The sequence below is a fragment of the Crassostrea angulata genome, chromosome 5 (assembly GCF_025612915.1).
Source record: "Crassostrea angulata isolate pt1a10 chromosome 5, ASM2561291v2, whole genome shotgun sequence".
Lineage (NCBI taxonomy): Eukaryota > Metazoa > Mollusca > Bivalvia > Ostreida > Ostreidae > Magallana > Magallana angulata.
In genome coordinates, this window is record NC_069115.1 from 61259344 (window position 1) to 61284218 (window position 24875).

Here is a 24875-nt window from a genome sequence, read left to right on the forward strand (position 1 = left end):
CTTTTTGTCACTTATAAGTATTGGAAAGATACATCTTTGGTGAAAATATTTTGTTTGTTCAAGTAGTCGCTCAGTGTTACCTTAAAGAAAAACTGCCTCAAAACAAGCCATTTTATGCTAAAAATGAGAAAATGGCGGGAAAAGGTAAACTTTATGATGTCATATTTTTAAATTGTGGGCACTAAAATCAAGATGAAAATTATGAAAAAACTTCAAATGTATATTTGTACAAATTAAACAAAGAATTACAGTAAAATGACAATGTTCATTTTAGGGGGCATATATAGTCCTTTTCTTAAATTATTTCTCGGCAACTATTGATCACAGAAGATCGACTTTTTAAAACGCCCTTTGTTTATTTTTTGATTTCATTTTCAAACAAATTGTCAGATATTTCACAGGAACTATAAATTTTTTTCACACATTCTTTGTATATGTATGCCAAACGATAAGATTATTTTTGAACGAATCAGACGTCAACACTCTGTTGAATAAGAACTTTAGTTTTTTGTTTTTGCCTAAATTTTCGAACAAATATTCGTCTAAGATTTCTCAGCAACTATTCATACCAGATGGGTGAAATTTTAATACACTCTTGTTTTGGTGTGCCATATGGTGGGCTAAATCCTGTTTTACTTTTTTCTCACAAATTTTATATCAACTTTCTGTTAACTATCTTGTTGAATTGCGTGCCGCCCTCGTAAAAATAACTGTCAACATCAAACCATTATCGTTGAAAATCCTTTAATTAAGTAACAACTCTACCGGGTAAATCAATCTATATCATGGAAAAGGACACAACACGAATTTGAAGGATGACATACACATAATTGTTTATGTATAAATTTTGCTATTTTTACTGTTTCTGAGCAAATCTGCCACTCTAACTCGAATTTTACAAACAAACTTTCTGAGAGGGATGGAATACTATTAACATGAAAAAAGAGCTATATAAACTTTGAAATGAATGGGCTATTTTTCACAGATAAAACTTGTTGCAGAGTCGCATGGTTTATCATTCCACTGGCCTGTATAGAACATCTCCACACAGTCTATTTCTACTGATGGATTCGTCCAATCGTCCGGATTCCAGGCGTCCCAGTTAGTGAAGGTGACGGGGGTTCCCGAGTACCCCCACACAAACACGCCCTCTGTCTCGATGTCGTTCCCGCCGGTCCAAGTCGTACACAAGTACTCGTTACTGCAGTCTGAAAGGTAACACATCAATTGGTTATCCTGGTATTAATACTGTGTTACTTACTAAATCAAAGATTTCTATCCAGATTGACAAATGTATGTATTATATAAGTGTTACAATCTATGGCCATCATACTTGTGTTTTTATGCGTTAATTCATTTCATTGTTCCCAAACTACTTTCCACAGTAAACAGTTTACTGAGAGTTTTACTTGGCGGGTGAAAATCCCATGCAATAACTAGGCAGCTTGGGTAGAGTTGACGTTTCTTTGTTTTTTTTTTTGTTTTTTAGATTTTATTCAAATACTGTCAACGAAAGGACATGCATTTTTGTATAAATTTATTAATAAATCATATGTATAACTTTATTGAAATTGTATTCAAATGTTTTTAAAATAAAAGTGTATGAATTGTGAATTTAAGTTATCAATATACAACTTTATTGAAATATATCAAAATATTGTCAATAAAATGGCATGAATTATAGCATCGTCAATTATACTGTATGTTACCTATATCGAATAGCCCCAAACATTTGACCAGAACACTTCTCTTTAATTATTTGGTCCCTTCATGCAGTTAATATGATGATCCCAACCATTATCCAGTATTATACACCTAACTGTCATAACTGGTGTAAATGAATGCAATATGATTTTTTTCAAGAAAGACGATCTTTAGTGGTTGTAGATATACAATGATAAGTAGGCTATACGTATATTACAATACTATATAAGTATATTATCATGTGTACTTTCGTCATAAAATGATAAATTTAACGTTACGTATACATATGTAAATATACGATTGTAACTATATACGTACAGACATCTTTCAGCAGCGTGTATGTGACCCAGTGGTTTTCCTTCACATCATTGATTTCAAGGAGATAGGCTCCAAATTGTTGACATGCGCTCTAAAACACAACTACATGAAAAATTGCTCAAGGGTTGAGCAATAAAATGCTATGTATTACGTAATAAAGATACTGCTGAAAATTAGGTAAACCACTTCTAATTATCATCAGTGGTGTCCGGAGAGGGCTATTTGCAAAAAATTAATAGCGCACTGTGAAAAACTACCACGCCGTCACGCTTATTCAACTTTACACAACTCGCCATCGCGCTGTCACACAAGTCGCCAGTGGATGGCAGGAGTAATGATAACCAACCATATTACTTTGAAAATCCCCGATGGTATATTCACCCCTTAGGCTATGGGCAGTTGAATATACCATTTTATTTTTCATAAATTGTTGAATATCAGTACAATACAAGTCGAATTCATAAGTTTGGAAGTTCCCCGCACGGGAGACGATTATATTATAATAATTGGATTTTTGAACACGGTGTTCTAATATGACCGTCGTTTTCATACTTTAAAAAACTAAATTTTTGTCTAATCGAAACGAGAAAATTTCAATGAGTTAGCCACTGGTCAGTGAGCTTGACGCAAGCAGCGAGTTTTAGAAAATGCAGGGATATAAAAGTGTTGCTTCGGTGTAGGTATTTTCTTTTGGGTGCGTAGTTAAAAAGCATTCCCGTCATGATAAAGCCATCTGGTAGCAGATCAATTACCAAGACATAGGCGTCGGAACCGGGGGGGGGGGGGGGGGGGGGGGGTGGGGGGGGGGGCTAGGGGGGTGGGGGGGGCTAACTTTTTTTGCAAAGTTAGACCTAACCATTAGGCACATAGCAGAATAGAGGGTTCAGCCCCCCACTTTTTTCGCAGGAAATATACCCCCCCCCCCCCCAGATTAGGATTTTCATGGTTTGGGAAAAAAAATTATGGCAGGTAAGATTTTTTGTTTTTGAAGTACAGGTCAGCCCCCCCCCCCCCCACACACACACATTTTCATGATTTTGGAATTAGGTTTTTTTCTCTCTGTTATTATATTTCTGAGGATCAGTCTAGCCCCCCACTTTCAATTTGCTTCCGACAAGAACACACTTGGTAATATCAGTCATCATGGACGAGCACTTAGTCTTAGTACAAATACATGCAAGGATCTATCAATGGATATATATATACTCAGAGAACAGAACTATCTAACATCCGCTAGAAGAACTGGAGAATAAATAGTTAATAATGAGAACATTCTCATTAAACTCGCATACACCTATCGCTTTTTATTTCAGTCTATATCATCTCTCTTTTCACATTTTTTCACTCTCACTTTTTATACCATTGCTTCTGCTTGAGACAGGGCTGTTGTGTTCCGGATGTAGCAATGTCCATTGTACTTTGTCCATCCTTCATCACAATCTGTTGACATTAACCAAATAGATGAAATACAAATCTTTGGAAACAGGAACAAATAACGTTTAGAATACATTTAAAAGCCCTCAAACATTGATATTTATACTTTGGTCACAAGAATTTGTGTACACGTTTCTAAGAATAACGGCCAAACTATGATCAGTACATCTTTTAAAGTGCTTTGTAGATTGATGAAGTTAATGATGTAAATGTAATCAGTAAACAACAAATGTGTCCCTTTATTTTCCGTGTTAAAAGCATTCTATTTACCTATGATTTAACAAACAGTTACCAATGAGTGCCCGAGAGTAATTTTGAATATTCGTTATAGACCACTCCGGTAAACAGTGGTTTGATAGAAACCAGACAAAAATTCATGGTATCGTTCATCAAATGTTCATCACCAGACAATCATTGTAAATATTAAGTTTTGAAAAGTAGATTAATATGTACATACAAATTCATATCTTAAACATTCTAATTTAAGTATATGAATTTGTTTTCATTTAAGAAATAAAGAGCAGTTTAAAACGTTCATCGGGATAAGAACTTGGTTGGTCACATGATCAAATCCTACGAAGCCCGATGGGCTTCTCAGAAGATTTGATCTCGTACCAACCAGGTTTACATGTATATCCCGGTGAACTTTTCAACATTGCTGTTTGTTACTTATGTTTACGTTTGAGGATGACAAATTGTTCTGGATTGCTAAAATAACCGATATTTTATGTTTACAATAAGACCACCAACAAGCAATAAGCGCATGAAATTTTCATTGTGATCTCATAAAATACAGAATTGAACATTTTCGCTATTTTGTAGGTATATATGGAAACATATTTGCAAATGTAAATAGTTTTCATTGTTTTTTTTTATTTTTAGGATGCAAAGCATGCGCGGATCTAGAGGGGGGGGGGGTCAGGGGGGTCCCGACCCCCCCCCCCCCCCTGGAAAATGAAAATTTATTAAATTTACATAGTAAAATTATCGCGAAAATATGCCTCGGACCCCCCCTGGCAAACACAATTATCCTTCGGACCCCCCCCTGGAAAAATTTTCTGGATCCGCGCATGCAAAGAAAGATGGGGTTACCTATTTATTTGAAAACGTAGACAAGTTATGTTTTTTTTCCCACGTTTTATGCATTAAAGATATTTTTTACATGCTGATTAGATAAGACGATATTTTAATAACGATAATCTTATAAGCAAATCAATCTTGCACAGTTCAATCAGATTAAATCAAATATATTGTAAAAAGAGAAAAATTAAAAATAATAGCATATGCTTTTCCAATTGCATTTTAATGCAGCCAAAATATCAAACTTGTATGTGTTTGAATAGAGTCGGAAAGTGTTAAGAGTATCGTTATCAGAACTTGACCGAATATACAGTTAGTTCATAGTGATGAATTGTTTGACATCTATTTACCTGTTGGTTTGTAGTACACCCAGCCATCTTCAGGTCCAACACTATTCTTATCGTGACAAGATCGCAGGGTCCGACAGGTGGAGGTGGCAGCCTGGTATCCAAAACACCAACAGTCCGTCCCACATTGTAAGGCACACATCCCTATAGAACTCGTCATATAGTCCTCGCTATAGCCATCACTCAGTATCATATTGGTGAAAACGTTTTCTTTTGAAAAGAGATTCGAGCAGATAGTTGACTGAATGCATGCATTCACCATCAAAAGATAATATATCAGAAGACAGATAAATGTTTTCATCATCTCGCAATCTAAAGCAAGATCTAGAGAAAACTCTCAGTTATGTCGAACGCAATGGAGTTGTTTTAGTTGTATGGATTTTTAAATCAATGTCGACCAAACACGGATAGAAAATAAATAATCTTTTTTTTCACATTGAGTCGATAAACGGAGCTAACTTAATGAAAGCTTCTAGAATAAATGTGATAAATAATATTTTATTCAGAACAATAACCATTTTTTGCAGATGAGATGTATTACTGTAAATTCCGAATCAAACGCGAGGAATTTATATCCGCGTAAAATCGCGAGAAACACCCATCGCGGATTTTAAAACCTCGCCATTTTTTTCTGAGAGTTTGTAACGATAACGATAAGAAATATGGACAAATGTTCCGCGTTCGCGATTTTATATTCTCGCATTTGATACAAAACAGCGGGATCGCGGAATTAAGTACTCGCGTAATATAAGGAATTTACAATATACATAGAAAACCAAACAGAACTATCCGCGGATCAGATGGGGAAAAATTCATGTTAAATTCAAGGGTTTCAAAGCACGTTAGTACGCTAATCGAAATGATAATATATCGTCGCAAAATAATAATATATCGTCGCGAAATGAGCAGACATAAAACCAATCAGTCATAAAGCACTCAGCTCATGATTAGATCTTAATTTAGTAGTAGCTCAATACAGTACTTGCTGTAATAGAATATATTGATATATAAAAGGCTTGGGGTAATGCTAAATGTAATGGTAATGCATTGCAATGCATTACATGTTTTCAAAGTAATGCTAGTAATGTGTAATGCCACAAAATTAACATTACAAGTAATGCTAAATAAATTTAATTCATTACTTTCCAAAATTTAGTATAATGCTGGCATTACATGGCATTACTTTGCATTACTATGCTTATTTATGAATGTTCACTTTAAAAAATGTGATGAATAAATGAATAGCTGAAATTGAATTTTAATAATTTGATTATAAAGAAGAAAGAAATATTTCTTGAAATAAAAATGTTTTAGATGTATTATTAAAAAGGATTTATAAAAATTCATTTTTAAAGTGTTCATATTACTAGATATAACAACACAGTTTCATAACATTTTTATGAGTGTTGTTATTTAGAGTTTCAAATCATTTACACAATTTACTCCAATTAGTTTGCACTTCAATAAAGATGTGTCAACAACACACTACGCCCCCAGGATAATCTAAGTATCAAAACAATCTATTGTTATAAGAAGTGCTAAACACCCCAATCTTCTTCCCTACGCCATGTCCCAATAGAATAGAGGACAGACATGCACCTTTAAGGGGAAAATGAATGCACTGTCCATCCATGATGAAAATCAAAATCACTTCCAATATTATAACCCATTTGAAAATAATTCTCTCTCTCTCTCTCTCTCTCTCTCTCTCTCTCTCTCTCTGTTATATTAAGTATATTAGTTTGGACTGATAGAAAATACAAGATTAATGTATTTTTTCTATTTTTGCACTTAATATATCCTAAGATAAAGATTATCAAACAATCTTTCAGTCCCAGCTTCCACTGTTCCTGTAGAATGTTTATTTAGTATAGCTGGGAAGATTTTCAAACTAATAGGATGCAGTTAAAAGATGAAACCTTTGAAACTTTGATCATAAAGTGCAACAGCAATCTTTTGTCTTAAAGTGTCCTCAGCATAAAGAAATCCAATTAAAATATATTAAGAAATATAACTGGGAAAAACCCTCTGTTTATAATTTGATACAATTAAGTGTCCATAATTATAAAGATTTGTGTAATCTGGGGAAATATCTCTATTTAGCTTTTTAATAACGGCAACATTATTCCATAGATTGTTTCCTATTATCCATGAATATGAAATCTGTGTCTTTATATCATATCTGACATTGTACCATGCCAAATGTCTATAAATATCTTTTAACTTAATATGTAATATCTTGTTCATAATGCCGCAAGATGATATATATTGAGCAAAAAAAGAATGACTCTTGTATATATAGTCTTTGAATTTGAACCTGATACTGAACATGAACCTGTATATATATGTTAAAGAGTGTTTTATATTTGAAATATTTACAAAAACTCTTTATTAGCTTTACTTTTTTTAAAACAAGGTAATGGTAATGGTAATGCATTACTTTACTCATGTAATGGTAATGTAATGCATTACTTCAAGAAAATCAAGTAATGGTAATGGTAATTTAATGCCCAAATTCATGAAGAAATGGTAATGTAATGCATTACTTTACAATGTAATTCGCCCCAAGCCTGATGTAAATATGTATATTTATCTGCTTTCAACAATAGGCGGACATGGCTGATTAACCATACTTAGGCAGACATATATAGCTTTTTTAAAAATATCAATATTATTCATTGTCCATCTCAACAAACTATTAAAACACAAAAGTATCCTCATTGGTAGACTGTTGTTGAGATATATTGCATCTAAAGAGATTTACATTTTAAGAGGTCTGCCTTATGTTCCAAAACCATGCAGTAGACTTTAAGCTGACATTATATAAATACCATGTAAGGTAGACATATATTAATATTTGAAATGCCTATCAGGCAGACAATAAATAGTAATAATTTCAATATGCATTCAAATGTCAATTAAAATGCAAAAGCAATCACATTCTACAAATATTAATTTTTGGTAACCTTATTCCTACCTTTATTGAATATTTTTCAAAGAAATGTCGTATTTGATTTTCTAAACATATTTGTTTATATCATATTCGACTTTCATATCTTAACACATTTTTAAGTGTATGTTGTGCAGTTTTACCACCAAATGTTTGAAAAGTTATATTTTATATTGTCATAGGTAACATTTTTATTCATATCTTAATTAACACATTAATATTTGAATCATTAAAACTTAATCACAACATCATTACTATTTTTTAAAGGAAATAACTCTTTTGTTTCGATTGTATACTGGTACATGTAATAACAAACATCATATGAATAACAAGTGCTTCCAAGTTTTAATATTTTTAATTTTAAAACACTGATTATCAGAAAAATAAAAGATGAGAACATTAAAAATTTACTAGCATTACAAATGAAAATAACATGATATCTCAGTTTAATTTGTTCTGCATGATATTTTATTTTGATTTAATATGCACTTATGTTGTGAACAGATCAACAAAGTGACCAAAAAAACTGAAGCAATGATATAAATACATGCACATATATCATAATTATACACATGTTGATAACATGCTCATTAACCAAAATAAATCTAATTTATTATTACCTCCATTATTGTTCAAAATATAAGAATTATATACATGTATTTAGATTGAATGTATTTAAATTTTCAAGATACAACTTACACTCTAACGGACTACAGAGTTAAAAAAAAGAAACACTTTGTACTTTGTGTGGTTGTACTAATCCATTTTATTAGTTCAGTTAGTTTGATCCAGTTTAAATTAATTTATGGAGGTCATTATATTCTAATAAACAGTAAATACTTAGTTACATGTATTTCATGTTAACATGAAAACAACTATGCATACTCATTACATAGGCGTAAGAACCGGGGGGGGGGGTGGGCTAAGCCCCACCCACCCCCTCTTTTTTTTGCAAAGTTACACCTAACCATTAGGCACTTAGCATCATGTAGGGGGTTCAGCCCCCTCCCACTTTTTCTAGCAGCAAACATAATTGTTCCTAAATTTACTTTGAAGAGATTGAATTATTCAACCAGCCCCCCCCCCCCCCCGTTTAAGTAGTTCATGATTTGGGGGAAAACATTTTTGTAGGTAAACATTTTTTTTGGATCTATTGTTATACCCCCCCCCCCCCCCCCCCCCCCCCACGGATTAGGATTTTCATGATTTTGGGAATTAGGATTCTTTGTTTTTGCTTGCTAAGATTTCAGAGGATTAGTCTAGCCCCCTCCTCTTCACTTTTAATTTGCTTTCGAAGCCACTACATTAACATTAGTTCTAATCTTTGGTACATGAACAAATTGAACCCAGGTACATGCACAACATTATTATAATTTATATATGTTCAACTACACACTAGTTTTTCCTTAATCGGTTATTTTCTATGTTCATATGATAATTCTTCCACATAAGTCACAGCATGGCTTTTGAGAAACGAAATTATAAAGAAAAAGATTTTTAAAGATTTTTTCTCAATATATTCTTATGTAAAAATTGCCCCCTCCCCTCATATGGTGCCTCTCCCTAACCTTTCGCATCCTGATTTAATCAAACTTCAACACAAATTACAGCTTGCCAGGTTTTGGAAAAAAAAGTTTTTGGGAGATTTGTCTTTATATATTATTTATATATTATACAATTGTGGCTCAACCTTGTTCCCTGGGAACAAGATTTGAACAAACTTGAATCTACATGACCTGAGGATCAGCTTTTCGAACCAAATGTTTATTGAGAAGATTTATTAAAAATATGATACATAAAATATAAATCATTCCCCTTTTGGATGGGACTTAGCCCTTCATTCGAACATATTTGAAAGCCATTTACACCAGGTTTCTTTGTGCCAAGTTTGGTTGCAATTAGCCCAGTGGTTCTAGGGAAGAGGTTGAAAATGTGAATGTTGACAGACAGATGCCATACAAAAAAATGATCTGAAAAGCTCACATGAGCTTTCAGCTCCGGTTAGCTAAAAGGAAGTAAACAAAGGAACTAATATTTAACTGATTGTGATAAAAGACCATTTCTAACATGATGAAAATATAACATTACGACGAGAATAAAACTTTATTTCAAAACCAAAAACAGCAATTTACAAGCACGCACTGCTGGATTTTTTTTTTTTTAACATTTATTGATTCCTTATAAACAAGTATATAATATCATATCAGAAAATAGCATATGGTGAAAACAGATTTAGAATATAAATCAGGTTTTTATAAACTAAAAATGTACACTGTATATGTATATTAGTTAATCAGAAAAAAGGAAAAAAATCAACATATGTTGAAAAAAACGTATACGATATATACACACAAGTTTTTTTTAAAATAAAGATACTACATGTACACCGTTAGTACATTTATACATGTATGTGTTAAACAGAAAAATGTGAAAAAATCCTTGCATTGATAATTTACATGTGATTTTTTTTGGGCCCACACATAACAAAGGGTTTCACTATCATCAGTCAAAGTCTGTGTCCATGTTAGAAACCCTTGTATACAACAGACGGACTGTCTCCCTCGGAGGGTGGGCGTCTATAAACATATATATATATATATATACATACATAATAAATATAAGCATAAATACATATTTAAAGGATAAATGCATATTCATAGTAAAAATGCAAAATTTTGAAAAAGTTTCTTTTCTTTCATTTGATGTAAAAAAGATAGAATTGAACAATATGATAAAGAATTCTCTTTAATATACATTCTTAACGATTGACTTGTTTCTTCTAAGTTTTCATCTCTACAGAACATTTTATATTTGTAAATTCTGAATGCAGTAAATGAGAGGAAGATATTATAAAGCTTTGTTGTTTCGTTATCATCAACAAAAAAACCAACAATGATATTTTTCCAAACAATAGTAAAATTTAAGCATTGGCTTGCCATAAGCCAAACATGTTTAACATTTCCACAATCAAAAATTAGATGCTGTGCATTTTCTATCTCGGTTCTACATATTTTGCATTTGTTATTTACCCCTTTATTCCACTAACGAATTAACAGATTATTACTTAGTAAATTGTTAAGAAGTTTATAATTAAATTCCGCAATACTTTTATCTTTGACATTTTTAATTTTGTTGGAATATATTGATTTCCAAACTTCCTTATCTGGGATTTGGAAATCCCTACCAAGCTTTCCTTGTGAAATTGGACTTTGAAATTTGAGCTTTACAAGCTTCGAATAAAAACATTTAGTTTTGTATTCTTCGTCATTCTGTTGCATTTTGATATAGGGGATTTTAGAAAAATCATACATGAATTCAAATTTCTTAAACACTTTTTGTATTATTTCATACTCGCAGATCCAATCGCTTTTTTTGTTTAACCTGTCAAATATATCTCTTGTAATTTTTAATTTACCGTTTTCTTCAAAGATTTCTTTATTATATAGTATTCCGCTTTTAATCCATTCATCAAAACATATCGTTTTACCTTTAAAAGTAAATGAAGTATTCGACCAATTTGGTTGTAATAAAAACGATCCGGTATTTATTGATCTGTCATTATTTTGCTTAAAGTCTTTACATAGATTAAAACAGGTAAAAACTTGCTTATAAAATTCTGGAAAGTTTTTTAGTATACCATAATTTTCAGTCGATATTTCTGTTGTGTTCATTAAATAGTTTATATTGATATTCAGCGCTTTACAGAGACTATCCACAGGCACCTGACGTCATATATTTTTCTCATAATAAAAATAATATACCGCTTACCTAATAATACACAAGGTACCCATCCCCGCCATCTTGGATTTTTTTAAAACTGTCACATCGCCGTGAATTTTCGCTTATAACTCAGCGGTAACATTTTTCTGCGATCATCTCCGCCGTCCGATCGGTCACTCGATTTATTAGCTTACTGCTGATTCAACCAAAACGGCCTATAACATCGTTTATTAATAAAAATATCTCCTCATTCTGCATCTACTGCTGCTGATTTGCGACAAAAGGCTAAAGGGTGGACGGAAGTTGACATCTTTGCGTCATCTTTTGGGATATCCCTTTTCTGATTGGTGCATTTTTTCCCTAATAAAATACTGCAAAAAATGCACCAATCAGAAAAGGGATATCCCAAAAGATGACGCAAAGATGTCAACTTCCGTCCACCCTTTAGCCTTTTGTCGCAAATCAGCAGCAGTAGATGCAGAATGAGGAGATATTTTTATTAATAAACGATGTTATGGGCCGTTTTGGTTGAATCAGCAGTAAGCTAATAAATCGAGTGACCGATCGGACGGCGGAGATGATCGCAGAAAAATGTTACCGCTGAGTTATAAGCGAAAATTCACGGCGATGTGACAGTTTTAAAAAAATCCAAGATGGCGGGGATGGGTACCTTGTGTATTATTAGGTAAGCGGTGTATTGTTTTTATTATGAGAAAAATATATGACGTCAGGTGCCTGTGAGACTATCTATATATTTTTTTACAGCATGATTTGTTGTAAGTAGGCGGGCAATCCACGTTGCCTTTATAGCCTTACATTTAGAGTCTATGTCGGTAATGCCTATACCCCCATCCATAATATCACCTATCATCGTATTTCGTTTGATTCTGTCTGTTTTATTCCATATGAAATTGTATAATAATCTACATGTATTCATATCATTCACATAATTTCTTTCGGGAAGTTCTAAAATACTTGAAACATATATAAATTTAGGTAAGGCAAGAGAATTAACTACAGTAACTTTGCCGAATAATGTTAATTTTTCCATGATTTAAACAAAATTTCAATATCGTGGTAAATTTTCATCCAGTTTTTATTATAACACTCGATTTTGTCGTGTCCTACAAAATACCTAAGCATTTTACAGCCTGTTGAGCTACTTTAATGCCTTCTAGATTTTCGAACTGGTCTTTTAAATTTCCTAACAATATGCATTCCGTTTTTGATAGGTTTATCTTTGATCCAGCTAATTTGCAAAATTTTTCTATGGTGTCAATAGCATGTTTCATGGATTCTATATCTCCTAAAGTAATCGTCATATCGTCCGCGTGCTGTACATTTTTTATTTCATCTTGTAAATTTTTCGAGGTAAATCCATGTATTAAATTATTTTCTTTAATTTTACTTGATAAAATGTTCGCAACAAATAATATAGCAGAAATCGGACACCCCTGTCTTATACCTCTATTCATTGCGCATGTTTTTTGAAATCCATCCATTATTTTTTAAACGGAAAACGGGGTTTTTATAAAGGATTTTTATCCATTTTATAAAATCTGGTCCAAAATTAATTTTTTTCAAAGTTTTAAAAAGAAAATTCCATTCAACTGAGTCGAAAGCTTTTTCAAAGTCTAGGAACAGTAATATACCGTTTTTATTATTATTTTCACAATATTCAAACATATTAAGTATAAGCCTTGCGTTGCTTCCAATATATCTTCCTTTTATATATGCTGTTTGTTCATTTCCTATATAGTTATCAATAACTTTTTGTGGACGGCGAGCAAATATAAAGGCAATTATTTTGTAATCAGTATTAGTGAGACTAATTGGTCTATAGTTTGTAAGCTGTGACCGTTCTCCTTTTTTTGTGAATTAAAGATAATACAGCAAGTCGTTGTGAAAATGTCATTTCGTCTAAACTGAATATTTCTTTAAGCATATTATGAAAGAGTATTAATATTTTATCCCAGAAACATTGATAGAATTCAACTGGTAATCCGTCTAAATCTGGTAATTTATTATGTTTCATGTTCATTACGGTATCTCTACACTCTTCTAAGTTTGGAAATTGATCACATGTATTTTTTACATTTTCAGGTAAACGCATGATATTTCTGTTTTGTAGGTAGTTTTCAATATCAGAACTACTTATATTTTTACTACGATAGAGTTCTTCAAGCTACACATTTCACCTAATATGTCATCATCAGTATTAAGGGTTTCATTATTTTTATTCTTTAGTTCATAAATAGTATTCTGTGTTTGATGCTTTTTTTCCAAGCCTAAAAAGAATTTCGTGTTTTTCTCCCCTTCATTTATCCATTTTGCGCGAGATCTAATTTGAGCGCCTTTTGTTCTTCTATCGTATAAATCGCTTAGTTGTCTTTCAAGAGTTCGCTTTTTATTCATATTAATTTCACTGCTGGACTTTAATACTTCAGAAAAATTGAAAGGTAGACTATCCATTACTAAGGCAAATTTAACAATTTGATGGATCTATACTTGCTTTATACTTGATTGAATAAATATTTTAAAGTTATCATGAGGCGGACAAATGCCAAACTCGGGAGTATCTATGAATTCAATATCATAAATCTTTTGCACTTACACTTTTTTTAGCCGGGCTCTGTTGAAAGCAGAGTCCTGGTTTATAGGCAGGCAAATCGCCAATGTTACTATAAATAGCACAAATAAACAAAAAACCAAACAGCGTCAATGTAAAACTTCCGCTATACCAAATAGTTACACAAAGAGCCACGTTTTGTCAAAAGTGTTGGCATTTTGTTTCTTTTTTTAAAATTTCGAATGAATTGTCTTTTTTAGTTTTCTTATTAATAACGTGTTTTTAAATTTTCAGTCTTTACTACACAATATGTGTAGATTTTCAGTCTTTACTACACAATATGCATAAAGACACACCAAAAGAGCCCGGCTTTCAGTACTTCAGTACTTTGATTTAAAGAGTTGTCTGTCCTTTAGAACATTAAAAAAAAATTATTCTCTGAAAATATATATGGTTAATTATAAATACTTTTAGCATATTCGAAGAAAAAGAAAGAGAGAGGTTTTGCACTTTTTACCAAGAGAAATGTGAGAGAGTTACTAGTACTAAAATATATTTAAAAGATGCATTTTTTCCCACATACTTAAATGTTAACTCCAACATATGATAAATTTGTAAAAATTTACTTCTATAATTTCAAAAATTAATCGTTATTGTTTAATAAACCTCTTAAAACCACACTAAGATTAAAGTGATTAAACTTGCAATCTATTAGATATGAAATAAGATAGTTATGAATGGACTACCTCAAATAATATTTAAAAAAACTTACCATCTAAAGCGGCTTTTTGGAGATTATATCTGTATACACACATCTCATTTGTATTCTCATATCCCACCCAAAGATTGTGATTGTTGACATCATAACACAGGCTGTGTGGTATATTCACTCTGTCTTCCAGGAGATGTGTCAGAAACTGACCTTCTTTATCAATGATCTCAATTGAGCTTGTTCTTCTATCACACACAAGGATGTGTGAATTGGTGTCAGTACATATTCCGCGTGGCTTTAGTCCTGATCCTGGTGGATGGCCTGTATAGGTGAACAGATATTTTCCTCCACGATCTGTCACCACGACAGCGTTTAGGTCAGACACCACCACATCCCCATTGTTATTCTCTATCACATAGTTAGGATATCGATATATCTCCAGCCCTGTGTTATCGTGTTGTGCGGTAAGTATACGTTGTCCAGAATTGTTGTATCGGGTTACATCACCTGTACTTGTGTGAACGTGATACATCCCAACCAGTAGATCCCCAGTGATCAAGGAACAATGCACACATTGTGGTCGCCATTCAGGGTCAGTATTCTTTATAAACACAAAGCTAGTTGTGTTCTGAGCCAATGGTTCTTTCCAGATATTATGATTCTTATCTATATAAAACAGTTCTTTTTCACGGTTCACTGTGTGTAATCCATAACCAATGTAATATCCACTATAGACATCTTTAAGATTTTTTTCAGCTTCACCGTATACATTTGTTAAGATGAGATTTGATTTATTATTACTGACCCAGACCGATTTTGATGTCACATATGAAATGTGATGGCAATTACGGATATCTTTTAGTTTGAAAGATAAATGGAGCTCAAAAGTTGACACATATTTTTCGTGATTTGTTCGTCGCTGTTCCTTCTTTTGTGGTGTTCCTTTCTCTGTTGATTATATATCACACAAAAGATATCATACAGCAAACAACTCTTTTTTATATTAAATTAACTTATTATAAAAATAAAGTACATGTATTATTTTAATTATTCAGTTGAACATGCACCTTTAAACATAATTACAAAACCAATGAACAGGCATATTAATAGCTAGTTACTATTCATGTCATTAATAAGTATCGAGTGACATGTATCTTAATATATGCATTTATTTATATTATTGAATAACAATTTTTATTCTGATATTGGTGTTTTAAGTAGTATGAGCTGTGATTTTTTTAAAATGTCTTGATATAAATATTTTTCTAATGATAATTCTAGATATAACTTAAATTTATGAAAATATTTCTTATCTAAAGAATGATTATCAAACCATTTATTGTACCAGCCTACAATAATGCAATTTTGCTTTCATCATCAGTCTTTCTAACAAAACATTTCAAAAACAAGTTTATTTAACAAAAGCATGGGACATTTGTGTAGTAATAACAATTCATAATACCAGTTTCAGACAAGGGCATTGCAGTTCACATTGCATTTAAGAGGCGTGGTATCGATTTTGCTAGAAAATTATTTTCCAATTTTTATGTTTACAATGCTTAAGTAAGGCATTTTAATAGCTATAGGCAACCACAATTTTGGTATCATTCTTAAAATATGACTGGCTACAGTGAATTATAAAGGATATTTCGTATGTTCTCTTTTGGATGCCTGTTGAGATTTCAGAATTTTGCATTAAAAAAGAGAAATACAATTCTACTTTCAGCATTAATGGAAATTTACTTGTAGCTTTGCAACGAGTTTGAATTTCCTTCATTTTTATTTTTTTTTCTTACGCGTTTTAGTATAATCGATTTCTTGGAAATCGAATTTTGTGAAAGTCATAGATAATTCAATAAACATTCAAATATTTTTAATGATGTCATTTTCTTTCTAAAGATACCGTAAATCTGGAAATTTTTACCGTAGATAAATTCTTAGCTTATTTGCGCGTGCTCTGCATTCGCAAAAAAAAATTCCTTAAAATTAATTAACAACAAAAAAGTAATAAATATTTTGCCGAAAGCTGGTTTCTTCTCCCTATTATATGAACAGGTGTCCGAAAGTAGTGGTCATTTAAAAACCTGTTTATATAACCAGATAATTACCCCCAAGCTATAACCAGCGTATGGAGAAGGACTTCACTCACTGGTAGCCTGAAAAAAGTGTTACATCAATGATGGTGTATTTTGAATTAGGTCGTAAACCACTGCAGTTGGATAGAAATTATAGAATGTTGAAATATTGGATAAAGTTAAAGAATAGTGATAATTGTATTTTAAGCAATATATACCAAGATATGTTAAATGACTGTGACACACAGTTAGCCTCTAATTGTTGGCTCTCATACATAAAACAATTGATTAACAATTTAGGTTTTGGATATATATTGAACTGTAAAGAACAATTTAATGAACATGTATTCCTACATGAAGTGAAGCAGAGGTTGACCGACATGTTTATACAAGAAGGACATGGCTACTTTGAAAATTCTCCCAAATGTACAATGTATAAGCACTTATGTTATAATTTTGAAGTACAAGAATATTTAACAAAACCAATACCAACTGTATATGTTCAATTTATAAGTAAATACCGTTTATCCTCTCATCAACTCGAGATTGAGCGTGGCAGATTTTATAATATCCATAGAAATGAGAGAGTTTGTAAACTATGTTCACTATCACAGATTGAAGATGAGTTTCATTTTATTTTAATCTGTCCATTTTATAAGGAAATAAGAAAGTTGTATGTAAAAAAATATTATTATGAAAAGCCTTCTGTTTTTAAACTTATTCAATTACTTTCAACAAAGAATATCAAAGAGTTGTGCAATTTGGGAAAATACTTATATAAATGCTCAAAATTACGATAAAATTATAATTAGTTTTTGTTTTGATAATATACTCTTCATTATCCTGTTTACTTCTGTCATGTAAATTTTGCAGACTGCTGTGTGCACACGCAGTCTAATACAAGATTGTGATGGTCTTTCTTTTTTGTTTCTGTTTTTAAAAATTGTTTTCATTTGTTTGTTCACTTATGTATATATGTTAAACCTATGAATCGTATGGTTCTTGGTAATAAACAATACAATACAATGCCTATCTTAATAAAGTGTACATGTTTACTGATGACACTGCATGCATGCGTGATTTATTCATAGATATGATATGTACCGACGTTACGCAGAATGTAGCGTTATTTTTTTTCCCCAATTCACAGTGTACCGGCGGGACATCAAAATTCACGAATTACGAAAATTTGAACAGCATTTTGAATTTCTCGCTTAATGCCGCCATTTTCTTCTCATTCTCGCTCGCTTGACACAAGAAAAACATCACCTGTGTTTGACATGTGACCCTCCGATACTTGTGTGGTGTACACAAACCGTTGCATGTGAAGGTGTGAACTGCTAATTGGGATAATTATCTCGCTATTAATCCGTATTGTTGCATTTGCTGCTGTTATTGTATATATCGGTAATTTGAACAAGATATAAATTGCAGACATCAACTCTCGCATGATACTATATATAGTTGGTAAACATATACGATTCGTGAGAAAATTAGAGGCGGCGGTAATATACGATGTCCGAAGGTCCGAAGGTTAGCTAACATTGTGCATGTCAGTATATTGACATTTAATATTTGAGTGCTTTTTATTTTTAGCGCCGATGACAATTCGCAAAAATTTAAAACGTAAAAATTAATCTAAAGCTTTATGACTCGAATTCGCAAAAATAAATCGACGTAAAAATTTCCAGATTTACGGCATTGCATAGTTGTCACAAAACTTTATCATATATACAAATGTATAATCAGAAAACTTACCGGTCAGGTCGTCTAGATTGGTGATAAACCTGTAGACACATACCCTGTTGTTGTTCATTGATCCAACCCAAAGGAGGCGAGTATGCATATTGTAAGTCAAGCTATATGGTGCTAAGATTCCCGATGGTCTTTTCAGCAAATGCAACAAAAACTGTCCGTTCATATCTATCATTTGTACCGTGTGGGTCTCTTCATCACAGATAAGAATATTACATAGAGCGTCAGCACATATTCCACGTGGTAAAAAGTTTAACCCCGATAGACGCCCTCTATAGGAAAAACGATGTCTTCCCCCATGTCCAGTCCCCACTACAGCACCCGGCAATCCAATGTCAGATACTACGACATCCCCATTGTTATTCTGTATAATACAACCAGGTTTTTTAAACCATCCCGGCGTGATAATTTTTGTTAATGTACCGGTACGGTCGTACAAGGTAACCTTTCCTGTCATGGTATACTTGTTGTGCATCCCGACCAATAAAGTTTCAGTGGATGCAGACCAATTGACACACTCTGGTCTCCAACTTAGGTTAATGTCTGTTTTGTTAATAACTATGGTAGTTGCGTTCATTTCGTATGACCATTTCATGATATTAAAATCCTTATCTATGAAAAATATATCTCTTTTACAACCCGCTGTGTGAAATCCAAGTAAAAAATCATTCTTTTCATTTTTTAGTTTATGTATAGTTTCCCCGGCTGAATGTATCAAAACCAGATTGTTGTAATAATCACTGACACAGGTTTTGTCGGATGAAACACAGGAAATATGTTTACAGACATCCGCATCTGTGATTTTGAAAGTATGATTTAGCAGAGCATCCTTTTGTAGGCATCTTTTCCCTCCCTCTTTGAATTGAAATTCAACCAGTGTATCCGTCAAAGCCTTCTTGCAAGGTGACTTCGACATGAGGAGCAGCGAGTGCTGTCTAAGATGATGAATGGTCTTTAATTTGTTAAATCGGTTTTTGTTCCTGGACAATAAAAATTGTACTGGTGTCATTGCTGACTGTTCATATAATTGTTCATAGCTTTGTATGATGTGAAGAAGTTTATTCATTCTTATGTTTTGATTAAAACATCTGTGTTTGATTATAATGTCACAAAGATTTGATTCAACTAGATTCTTTAGTTTTTCAGATTTCTTTATTGTGTCTGATTGAAAGAGGGAAAATAATGTTTTACAATTTTTGATATCAGATTTAGTTTCTGCAAGGAGAGCGCGTCTGTGAAAGATAACTTCCGTTTTAATAATATTCATGGTTTTTCTAATTTGATTGCATGGTTTGCAGCATTCTCCAATTACATTGTTATGATGTGTATAGCAGATTTCTTGGTGTTTTGGAATACAGTTCAAACACGATTCACAAAAGTACTCCGTATTTTCTTGGCACTTTGAACATTGACGTACAGTGTAAGGGTTGTTGAAATCTCCCATAATGGTCAATGTCTTATAATCAAAACCTAGCCGAATAAAAAAGACATTTTTTTTTTAGATATTTCAACATTAAGTAAAAAAATGAAAATAATAAAAACAAGAGGCCCAGGGGCCACATCGCTCACCTGAGCAACAATTGCCTTAATTCTGATCAAATTAGCATTACAGTATCAACATATCTTGACAGCTAAGTACAGTAGATCTTGCTAAAAAAATTGAAAATCTGCCAATTTTTATCCACCTCTTTCTTTTGGTAAATACCAAGCCCCTTTTGTTGTTGTACCTGAAAGATGATTTTTATCTATTCCTATATACCCCCCCCCCCATTTTGTTGCCCCACTTTTCTCTGGGTATCATGGTTTCATCACACTTATATCTGCATAACCTGTGCTTTCACACTAAGTACTGAGTTTTGGACCGAAAAACTTTCCCAGAATATTTTTAAAGATTTTCTCTATATATTCCTATGTAAAAATTCAAACCGCCATCACGGCCCCGCCCTACCACTAGGGACTGTGATTTTGAAATTACACTACCCGAGGATGCCTCTACACAAGTTAAAGCTTTTCTGGCCAAATGGTCTTTAAAAAGAACATTTTTAAAGATTTTCTCTATATATTCCTATGTAAAAATTCATCCCCCACTGTGGCCTCACCATACCACTGGACGATTATTTTAACAAACTTGAATCTATACGATTTGGAAATGCTTCCACTCAAATTTGAGCTTTCCTGGCCTAATAGTTTTGAGAAGTTTTTTTTTTAGAGATTTTCTCTATGTATATAAATGTATCCCCCATTGTGGCCCCGCCCTACCCCCAGGGACCATGATTTGAACAAACTTGAATCTACATTATCTGAGGATGGTTACCCGCCAATTTGAGCTTTCTTGGTTAAATAGTTTTTGAGAAAAAGATTTTAAAAGATTTTCTCTATATATTCCTATGTAAAATTTGATCCCCCCATTGTGGCCCAACTCTACCCCCAGGGACTATGATTTGAACAAACTTGAATCTACACTACCTGAGGATGCTTCCATTTGAATTTGATCTTTTCTGGCCTGTTTTTGTTTTGTTTTTGAGAAGAAGACTTTAATAGATTTTCTCTATATATTCCTATGTAAAACTTGATCCCCCCATTGTGACCCCACCCAACCTCCGGGGACCATGGTTTGAATGAGCTTGAATCTACACTACCTGAAGATGATTCCTTTATAATTTGAGCTGTTCTGACCTAATAGTTTTTGAGAAGATTTTTAATATATATTCCTATGTAAAACTTGATCCCCCCCATTGTAACCCCACTCTACCCCCAGGGACTATGATTTGAACAAACTTGAATCTACACTACCTGAGGATGCTTCCATTTTAATTTGATCTTTTCTGGCCTAATTGTTTTTGAGAAGAAGATTTTTTTTAAAGATTTTCTCTATATATTCCTATGTAAAACTTGATCCCCCCATGTTGGCCCCACCCTATCCCCGGGGGCCATGATTTGAATAAGCTTGAATCTACACTACCTGAAGATGATTCCTTTATAATTTGAGCTTTCCAGGCCTAATAGTTTTTGAGAAGAAGATTTTTTTAAGATTTTCTCTATATATTGCTATGTAAAAATTCATCCCCCAATTGTGGCCCCATCCTACCCCATCAACGGGGACCATGATTTGAACAAATTTGAATCTACACTACCTGAGGATGCCTCCACACAAGTTTTAGCATTTCAGGCCAAATAGTTTTTTGAGAAAATTTTTAAAGATTTTCTCTATATATTCCTATGTAAAACTTGATCCCCCAATTGTGGCCCCACCCTACCCCCGGGGAACATGATTTGAACAAATTTGAATCTACACTACCTGAGGATGCCTCCACACAAGTTTTAACTTTTCAGGCCAAATACTTTTTGAGAAGAAGATTTTTGAAAAATACCAACAAATTTTCAATAATTCTCAATTATCTCCCCTTTAAAGAGGGCGTTGCCCTTCATTTGAACAAACGTGAATCCCCTTTACCTAGAGGTGCTTTGTGCCAAATTTGGTTGAAATCTGCCCAGTGGTTCTTGAGAAGAAGATGAAAATGTGAAAAGTTAACGACAACGACGGCAACGACAACGACAGACAAGGGACAAATTGTGATCAGAAAAGCTCACTTGAGCCTTTGGGTCAGGTGAGCTAAAAACAATGGATGTTCTCAGCTCATTTTTTCTTCAATCAATATCAACACATTTAAGTATTCCCGAAATGACCAACACAAATTGAATAGTAACATTGGGACTCTAGAGTGGTATTTGGTCGTTAATGCTATAAACTACACATTTATTAATATTAAATATTGCTGTATTGGATTTTTTGATGAGAAATAATTGTATAAATTGGTCCTACACGTTTTAAAAAATTGCCGTGAATGGGCGTGGTCCCGATATAAGCTATAATCTTCAAATTTTGTATATTTTTCAAGTTTCGATGATACAAAGCTTCATTCAATTGTTTTAGTTGCCAGAGAAATGTCAACCATCAATTTTTAAGCAATGTAAAGAGCCCACATTTTTCGTTGAACATAAGTTGGTCACATGTTAAATGAAAATAAAGGAGAATGATAAATAATAAGACAAACATCTTTACCCAGTAAATTAAAGTAGTGTGAAAAGTAAATGCACATACCTTGTTCACTTTATAAATAATTGTGAACAATGTACATGCGTATTTCTATACTGCTTGATCTTGTATCTGGTATCGACAGTTTTGCCGACCTTTTTACACATTTAACCAAAACATTGTAATAAGTAAATCAGGAGAGTTATAGTTTGTTTTCAGATTGAACCGTCAAAATCTGGTAAATGGATTATTACTGTATGTTTAAACAAGTTATATGTTTTATATTTAAGATCATGTATCAAAAGGTTGCTAAATAAAATGGCAATTGTAAATAAGCACAATCGGTGAGGACGCTTTTAAAATCTTCATTTTCAAAGTTACGTGAAGGAAATTAGTTACAGATCAATAAGTTGTTTCAGTGTCTTACAAACAAAATGTATTAGGAATGCCTACCGCTTTTATTAAAAAACGTTTTGTCATATTTATACATCTTGAATAAATTGGTCAAAATAGAAATTGGTGTCGGTCTAGCTTTTCTTGTAAACTTAATTGGATATCAAGAAAATGTTTCATATTTTACCTAATTTCTTAAAAGCCATAAAGTACGGGAGAAACAATAAATAGAATAAATTATTGCTTACTTTACTATAAACCTTTATTTTGATAAAGAACTATATATTAAGTTTAACGTGTGAGTATTAATGTGATAAGTTGATAATTGTTGATTTGAGTATTCTGCAGTAAAGGTCATTTTTATTTGTCTATTTCTACTAGAGTGTTTCTACAAAGACACGCACTGAAGTGGTAAAAGTTTGCGTTTGAATGGTGTTCTAAACTTTGAAGCGAACGTCAATTGTTACATAAGACACGCCCATTTCTTTTGAAACGAGGAATGTATAATTCAATGTTTTAAAGTGTACACCATTTAATACTAAATGATTTCACAAACAACATAAAAGACATAATTATATTATTAAAATTCGGGATACAGCTTTTGTCAACATTGCCAGGGTCCAAGGATAAAACAAGAAATCTCTCCATTTGTACACACACCTGATCAGTTTTATGTCGATTTTAATACCCATTTTTTATGAAAATGTTCTTAGATTTATTTGCATTTCAAATATCAAACCTAACCCAGTTAGACATGCCAAAATGTTCTGAGATTCTAGTTAATTCGGTAACCATTAGAGAATGGCAAAAACAGAGTGACTGGTTAAGTGCAATTGGGAGTATTTTCCAACAAGGAAATTCAAAGTGCGTGCATGTTAAAACCGCTTAAAAAATATGGAAACTGTACGCCCAAGAAGGTACACATACATTGTAACGAATGCTATTTTCCTCGTTTCAAAAGAAATGGGCGTGACTTGTGTAACAATTGACATTCAATACAAAGTTTTGAACATTCCATTCAAACGAAAAATTTCACCACTCCAATGCGCTTCATTGTATATGTATTTTATTCGTTGATTTAAATTTATATACCAATAAATCGTCTTGGGGTAAATATGTACTTAGTATAAAGTTAATAAAGGTCAGGTGACACAATTACGAAGATGTAGACAGCAAGTCTGATTGTATGCGTGACGAAATGCATATCGAAAGTCTTCGAGATCGGAAACCTTTTGTGCGACGTCAGAATTAAATCACACTACAGATTTGATGCATATTTAAGAACAGGGATTAGTACATTGCTCTTATCTAAAATCTTAATTGAACGAATTTTGGTATTTTACCTTAAAAAGTATGAGAACTCTTAAGAAAAACGTTAAGTTTTTTTTTACACTAAAAACCGCAATTTTGTTTCATGATATCAATTATGAAATGACGTTAAATGGTGTTCCTTTAAATTCAGTTTTTAATTCAGGTCTGTGTACGTCGTGTAGGAAAAAATCTGTCATGTGTCGGATTTTTAAACGATATAGTCTCATTAAAAATATGGAATCAATAATTGCAAAAAGGACGTTTATTATTAAAAAAAACAACAATGGTTTTCAAATATTTTTTAGGAAGTTTTTACAATGGAAACTTACCTATTGAAATATGATAAGATCTGTCTTGTAGATGTGCAATTCGGTTTCAGAAATGTATTTTTCATCCAAATTTGATGCTAAAAATGACAAAAACTACAAAATAACCTAGTAACTATGACCTCTCTTACATTTTACAAAACAG

General features: G+C 32.6%; 2 protein-coding genes across 2 annotated transcripts; both read right to left on the reverse strand.

Moving 5' to 3' along the window:
- Window positions 1-514: 514 nt before the first annotated feature.
- On the reverse strand, window positions 515-5245 carry LOC128184970 (perlucin-like protein). Its single transcript, XM_052854631.1, has 4 exons — window positions 4887-5245; window positions 3383-3462; window positions 2023-2113; window positions 515-1208 (listed from the first exon to the last, which is right to left on the reverse strand). Exons 1-4 carry the CDS (start codon window positions 5185-5187, stop codon window positions 973-975), a joined length of 708 nt encoding a protein of 235 aa, XP_052710591.1. The 5' UTR covers window positions 5188-5245; the 3' UTR covers window positions 515-972.
- A 3791-nt stretch (window positions 5246-9036) lies between these two features.
- On the reverse strand, window positions 9037-24805 carry LOC128182877 (uncharacterized). The gene is made up of 4 exons (XM_052851642.1): window positions 24734-24805; window positions 18668-20134; window positions 14895-15782; window positions 9037-10409 (listed from the first exon to the last, which is right to left on the reverse strand). The coding sequence occupies exons 2-4, from the start codon at window positions 20106-20108 to the stop codon at window positions 10336-10338; spliced, it is 2403 nt and encodes an 800-aa protein (XP_052707602.1). The 5' UTR covers window positions 20109-20134; window positions 24734-24805; the 3' UTR covers window positions 9037-10335.
- Window positions 24806-24875: the final 70 nt, after the last annotated feature.

What these genes read in the sequence shown, in the direction of transcription:
- LOC128184970 (XM_052854631.1), bottom strand. Translation starts at nt 5,187, where the DNA reads ATGATGAAAACATTTATCTGTCTTCTGATATATTATCTTTTGATGGTG. An exon ending in GGTGTACTACAAACCAACAG is followed by an intron (nt 3,463 to 4,886) that starts GTAAATAGATGT and finishes TAATGTCAACAG; the next exon opens with ATTGTGATGAAGGATGGACA. An exon ending in CACGCTGCTGAAAGATGTCT is followed by an intron (nt 1,209 to 2,022) that starts GTACGTATATAG and finishes GTTACCTTTCAG; the next exon opens with ACTGCAGTAACGAGTACTTG.
- LOC128182877 (XM_052851642.1), bottom strand. Translation starts at nt 20,108, where the DNA reads ATGGGAGATTTCAACAACCCTTACACTGTACGTCAATGTTCAAAGTGC. An exon ending in CAATCTAGACGACCTGACCG is followed by an intron (nt 15,783 to 18,667) that starts GTAAGTTTTCTG and finishes TATAATCAACAG; the next exon opens with AGAAAGGAACACCACAAAAG. An exon ending in CCAAAAAGCCGCTTTAGATG is followed by an intron (nt 10,410 to 14,894) that starts GTAAGTTTTTTT and finishes ATATGTTTATAG; the next exon opens with ACGCCCACCCTCCGAGGGAG.